A 6,081-nucleotide genomic window follows, 5' to 3' on the forward strand; every position below is an offset into this window, starting at 1 on the left:
CCAAGGCGATGCTGGCTGGAGAGCAGGCCGGCCGATTACGAGGTGGCGCTCCGGCCTAAAGCCACACGAGTGCGACCAGACCAAACCAAAACACTGCAACTGCAATTTAGAGAAGCTTCCAGGCACAAATCCCGATGCACTCTACTGTCCAGGGACAAATTAATGCGGCATTAATCTTGACAGGGGTACGATGATTAGTCACTCACTGCAGCTACTACACTAGTCTAGCACGGGTAGTAGTACTAGGATTAAAGCAAGACAAGAAAGATAATGAAGCTACAAACAGCGGCGCCTAGCTAGAATTAGAGTGGGGGTACAAATATGCCCTCGGTCCGGTACCACGATGTACGGCACGGCCGCTGCGGGGGAGGCATGCGGGGGATCAGGGGGTCGTTTACACCACCTGCTTGCTCACAACTGACTGACACTGCATTAATTAAATCTAAAGCCCTGGGGATTAAAGGAACTCGGTACTCATTAGCTAGCGCTAGCACGGCTAGACGCTGATGGGGGAGGGGGAGGGCGAAGAGACGGCGGCGCGTGGAGGCGAGTCGTCGTCCGTGTCGTCGTCGTCGCCGTCGCCGTCGCCGGTGCCCGCTCCAACGCCACCGCCAACGCCAACGCCAGCGTCAGCGCCGGTCCCAGTGCCGGTGCCGAGGGCTCCTGGGTTGATGCCGATGCCCATCCCCATGCCCATGCCCATACCGGCCGCGACGGAGGTGGGCGAGGCGAGCTGGTGCTTGTGGTTGTGCATCCAGACCTTGAGGACGTTCCGCTTGACGCCGATCTCGAGGCAGAAGCGCTCGAGGGCGCCGCCGTCGTCGCGGTTGATGCGCCACCCCTGCTTCTCGGCGAAGGCGCGCATCCTCTCCTTCTGCTCCGGGGTGAACTTGGTCCGATGCCGCTTCCTCGAGAAGCTCCCGCTCCCGCACCCGGGGCTGCAGTCGTCCGCCCGGGGAGGCGTCTCCGAGCCGGCGCGCGCGGGGTCCAGCAGGGCGTGGTGCCACGCGGCGGGCACGGCGTGGTACGGCAGCGCGAGCTGGGGCGGCCGCGGGGGCGCCGACGGGAGGAAGCCCTGCAGCACGGGGTGGTGCGGCGGCGGGTGATGGTGCGGGGGCGGCGGCGGGGGCGGGCTGAAGAAGAAGGGCGCCGGGCAGGCCCCGCCCGCGAGGCTACCCGCGCGGCGGTGGAAGCTGCGGTGGCAGCCGCAGGCGGCGCACTTGAGCGAGTCGGGCGAGGCCGGCATGTACTCCCCGCAGCCGTCGAAGGCCTGGCCGCCCATGGCGGCGGCGTGGTTGCGCATGCACTCCTTGTACTTGGCCCCGGCGTCGCCCCCGGCGCCGCTGCCTCCCTCGTAGGGCACCAGGCTCAGGTGATCCATCATGTCCGCACGAGAGGAGAGCTCGCTCCCGTCCCACCACCACCACCACTCACGCGCTCGCTCGCTCGCTCACCCACCCACTCGCGCGTGGCCACTCTCGCTCGCTCCCTCGCCAGAAGAAGGAAAGGAAGGCGTATCGCTTTCGCAGCAGCGGTAGAAGCGACCACCGGCCAAGCAAGGAAGGGAGGAGCTAGGGGGTTTTATCTGCGCGCGGACCACCGTCACCCATCAGGTGTGAAGCATAAATTACTTCGTTAATTAATGCGACGACTTTGGCCCTGATACAGAATGAGAATAAATTAATTTGACTATAGGCACTGCAAAGAAGTACTGGCAGTACCTACACATAGTAAAAGCAATATTTTTACGTCTACCAGCAAAAAAATTTATTTTTACGTCGTACAGTAAGTGAAGCTCATCTGTTAACCAATTTTTGTCAATTTGAGATTGCTTTTACCACGCTTGTCGCATGGTCATCTGTTAACCAATTTACTCAGAGACTGAGGCTATCCTTTGTAGGTGCCACGTGGAAGCGGGAAGGGGTGCCTGCAGGCGCCACGTGAGACGGGACTCGACGAAGGGTGATAACAGCGGCAACGTGTCGACCCGGCATTGGGGCCGGATGCCATTGTTACCACAACAGTAACCGCTCGGGCCCGCCACGTGAGGGTGCCGTGGTGTACTCCTCGGCGTCAGATGATGATGGGACCTCCGCGGACGGACGGCCCTGATGCGATCGGACGGGGAGATGAGGTATGGGCTAACTGCCACCCAAGCGGCCGTGGGGTACGGCATCTTACCTGATCTTCTGTGCCCCGTGTTTGCCTGCCCGGTCCTGTTGCCAGGGGGTTCTAGCTCCAATCTTGTTACTCTCTGTCAATTAGATCACAATCTTTGCAGCTGATTTAATTACACGGCACAGAAAATATGGCACGTCACGGGACTCAAATGTCAGCGTGGATTTCTCGAACTTCGGTGGCCATGTTAGTAGGTTATTGTCACACTAACAGTACTGTATCTCGCGAACGGCAGCTGATAAGTGTGCAAACAAACACAAGTTTACGTTGTGGAAAATGACAAGTTCTTTCTTTTTTTCGATGGTAAAAGAGTTTTATTTCATATTCATAGGGTTACAATTAAGTGGCAAAAGCTCCTTGATACAAGGAGGGCCCTGCCCAAGCTGTAGTACTCTCTGTACGCCTATACATAGCCAAACGATATACTACCCTATTCTGTTCTCACTTAATTTTCAAAGAAGTAAACTCTTTTTCATCCATAAGATGATGAATCTCAGCAACTAAATGACCATATACCGAACGGTAGAGACTTTCACCCATCAAGGCCAAAAGAGTTTGTGAAGAGTCGGATTGAACGATGATAGGAAGATTACGGTGCTCAATTGCTAATGCCATTCCTTGCATTATTGCATATAGTTCCGTCTCCAACGCATCATTGCAGTTAAAAATACACCTGTAGGCCGCAAAGATGACACTACCATCATGTCTTCTTGGTACCATACCCGCTGCCGCTGATCCATCCGTAGACGAACACGCCCCATCGACTGATAATGCAGCTTGGCCAGCCGTCGGTCGCGGCCATGGCATCAGCACCACCTCACCGCGTGGCCTGACCGGATCTTCATACTGCACTGGGCATCTTCCCCTTGATGATCTCCTTTGTAGAGTATTTTCTAGCCAAGTGTAGCGAGTGCATATAACTTTGAAGGTAGTCGACCGTCACCGCTGGATTCGGTACAACTTTATCATGCGCCATGTCCGACCGTAACGTCCAAATCCTCCAGATTAACATTATGGTCACTACTAGGAAAAGGCTTATACATATAAGTTTATCAGTAGCGTGTGTTTTGGAGCCCACGCTACTGATAATTAGCAGTAGCGTGTGTTACAAACCGCGCTACTGGTACAACTTAGCAGCATCGTTGGTTTCTAGAGGGCACACTATTGGTAAGTTAGCCACACCACACCCCCCGGCCAAAAAATAGTAGCAGCGTTGGTACCCTAACAAGCGCTACTGTTAAGAAAATAGCAGTAGCGTGGGGCCACTAAGAAACGCTACTGCTACTTCTTCTATGTGCAATCTTTTACCAGTAGTGTGTTTTTTGGGCAAGCGCTATAGCTAGTTTTATGTACCAGTAGATATTTTGGCTAGCACACATTTTGGTGCCCGGCGCTACTGCTATGGTCGCCAGCCAAAATATCTGCCACCTTTCCCCCCCTTCTTCTTCCTCCCCCTTTCTTTCTCCCCCTCCCTCTTGCACTTACTTGTCCTTCAATGCTTCCCCCTCTTCTTTGCCCCTCCCCCCTCCATTAATGCCCTCCCTCCTTTCTCTTCCTTGTTTTTCCCCTCCTCCCCTTCTCTTCTTTTCCCCTCCACCACCCCCTCCATTAATGCCCTCCCTCCTTCCTCTTCCTTTCTTTTGCCCCTTCTCCCCTTCTCTTCTTTGCCCCTCCACCACCCCCTTCATTAATGCCCTCCCTCCTCCCTCTCATAGCTCTATCTAGAGCTACTAGCTAATTATAAGAAGGTGCTCGATATTCCTCTCGACAAATACGTGAGAAAAAAAAGAGTTGTGCAAGAATGGAAATATGTGTGTTTGCTATTAGGACCGAAACTATGTGCGATACGAATATACCGAATTGTGTGTGGCATGTGAGTGACATGAGTTGCCTATGTTTTGCCGAAATGTCGATTCATTTTTGTTTCGGCGAATTTCGGGCAAACTCAATATGTCCTATGTTTAGGGAAGGTCATGCCGAATTTTTGTATGAATTTGATACATGCATGCATATATACGTGGTTATAATATTTGCTCCGCGCGCAGGTGTCATGAGGGTCAATGGAAGGATGGTGGAAATATACTGGCAATCCGCTGTGGATGACATGTATGAAAAAAGACTGAAGGATGTTTTATGTCCGTGTCGAAAATGCAAAGAATGTTTTAGGACCAAGGATGGGTCGAAGGCAAGAAAAGACCTGGAATTTTTGAAAATCAGGAAAGATCTCCAAATGCCCGGTAAAAGGTCGTCAGAGGAGACCGAGACGGAGAAAAGACGGAAGATAGGGGCAAAAAAGTAAACAAGAAGGAAGAACAATATTGCCCCCCCTCTTGCTTCACCTTAGATCCGTAGGAGGTCGATCAATTGTTCAAGTGCCTTGCCGGAATCAAAGTTAGTTCCGGATACTATGGGAAGATAAGGAGATATCTGGACACTAAGAAAAAAAGGTTCAGTGGGATGAAGTCTCACGACTGTCATGTGATGATGACGCAGTTACTCCCGGTTGCACTTAGAGGGATTATGGACACGCATGTGCCTGAGACGCTTACTGACCTATGCCACTTTTTTGATTTTATCTCTCGAAAGTCGATCAGTGTGAAGCAACTCCATAGGCTACAGGAAGAGATCGTTGTCATACTGAATGAGCTAGAGATGTACTTCCCACCCGTGTTCTTTGATGTCATGGTGCATCTATGTGTCCACATCATGGACGACATCATCGACCTAGGGTCGACATTCCTGCATAGCATGATGCCGTTCGAGAGGATGAATGGGGTCATCAAAGGATTCATTCGTAACATGTCCCGTCCAGATGGAAGCATAGCCCAGGGATATCTGACCAAAGAGTGCATCTCTTTCTGTGAGAGTTATCTGACCAAAGACCTTGTTGTTGGTTTGCCCGTCAACAAGCACTTTGGAAGGCTCGAAGGCGAAGGTCACACCAACGGTCATAGGGATGTGAATGTGTTACGCTCGGGCCGATAAAACGACCTTGACAGGGCAAACTTAGTAGTGCTACAACACCTAGATGTGCTAGAAGATTTCGTGACACTGCACAAAGAGACCACCACAAAGAAGTACCGTGACCGTGGGGTGCACAGGACGGACGCTGAAGTTATTAGAGAGCACAACTCCACTTTCGTGTGTTGGTTCAAAGAGCGAGTTCTGGCTAATCCCCCGGAAGAGGGTTGTCCGAACAGAACACTCATATACGCCTTAGCACATGGCCCCTCGACCAACCTCACGACTTATCAAGCATACGATATCAACGGATACACGTTCTACACAGAGGAGAAAGATATAAACCGTGATGACCAAAACTCAGGGGTGACGATGGGAGCCATGACTGGGAATGTAATTGAAAGATATCACGGAAGGGTCGAAGAGATATGGGAGCTTAACTACTCTGGATTGCATAGCGCAACGATGTTCCATGTCAGATGGGCTAAGAATGTACACAGAGAAAACCGACATTTCACTACCATGTGTATACCCGACTCCGATAGCGGTACCGTTAGCGCCATTGCCAAAAATTAGCCATGAGTACATGCTAAACACGTGACACAATGTTTCTTCATAACTGATTCGATCAATCCCAGCCGTGTTGTCGTGAGGAGAAGCAAAAGGAGCATCGCCGGAATGGATGGAGTCGCCAACGAGGAAGACTATGACCAGTACGGTGATCCGATGAGGGAAGATGATGCTGATGACGACGAAACATATGTCAAAAGAATAATGAAGACTACATTACCTACGAAAGATCGTAATCCCTGGAGAAGGAAAAGTCACGACCATGGGCTCAATTATTCGACAACGAACAAAAGAGGGAAGAAGATCAGTCTGAAGCGTCGTCGTCGCCCAAGCTGACAAACTAATCCCCAAAGTGCAAAAGGAAGAAAAAGA

At 51.7% G+C, this 6,081-nt stretch overlaps 1 protein-coding gene across 1 annotated transcript; it reads right to left on the bottom strand.

Annotated features, from left to right (window-relative positions):
* Nucleotides 1-271: 271 nt before the first annotated feature.
* LOC125538317 (zinc-finger homeodomain protein 8-like) lies at nt 272-1,559 on the bottom strand. Its single transcript, XM_048701580.1, has one exon. The coding sequence runs from the start codon at nt 1,382-1,384 to the stop codon at nt 497-499; it is 888 nt and encodes a 295-aa protein (XP_048557537.1). The 5' UTR covers nt 1,385-1,559; the 3' UTR covers nt 272-496.
* Between the last annotated feature and the right edge of the window lie 4,522 nt (nt 1,560-6,081).

The sequence above is a fragment of the Triticum urartu genome, chromosome 2 (assembly GCF_003073215.2).
Source record: "Triticum urartu cultivar G1812 chromosome 2, Tu2.1, whole genome shotgun sequence".
Taxonomy (NCBI): Eukaryota; Viridiplantae; Streptophyta; class Magnoliopsida; order Poales; family Poaceae; genus Triticum; species Triticum urartu.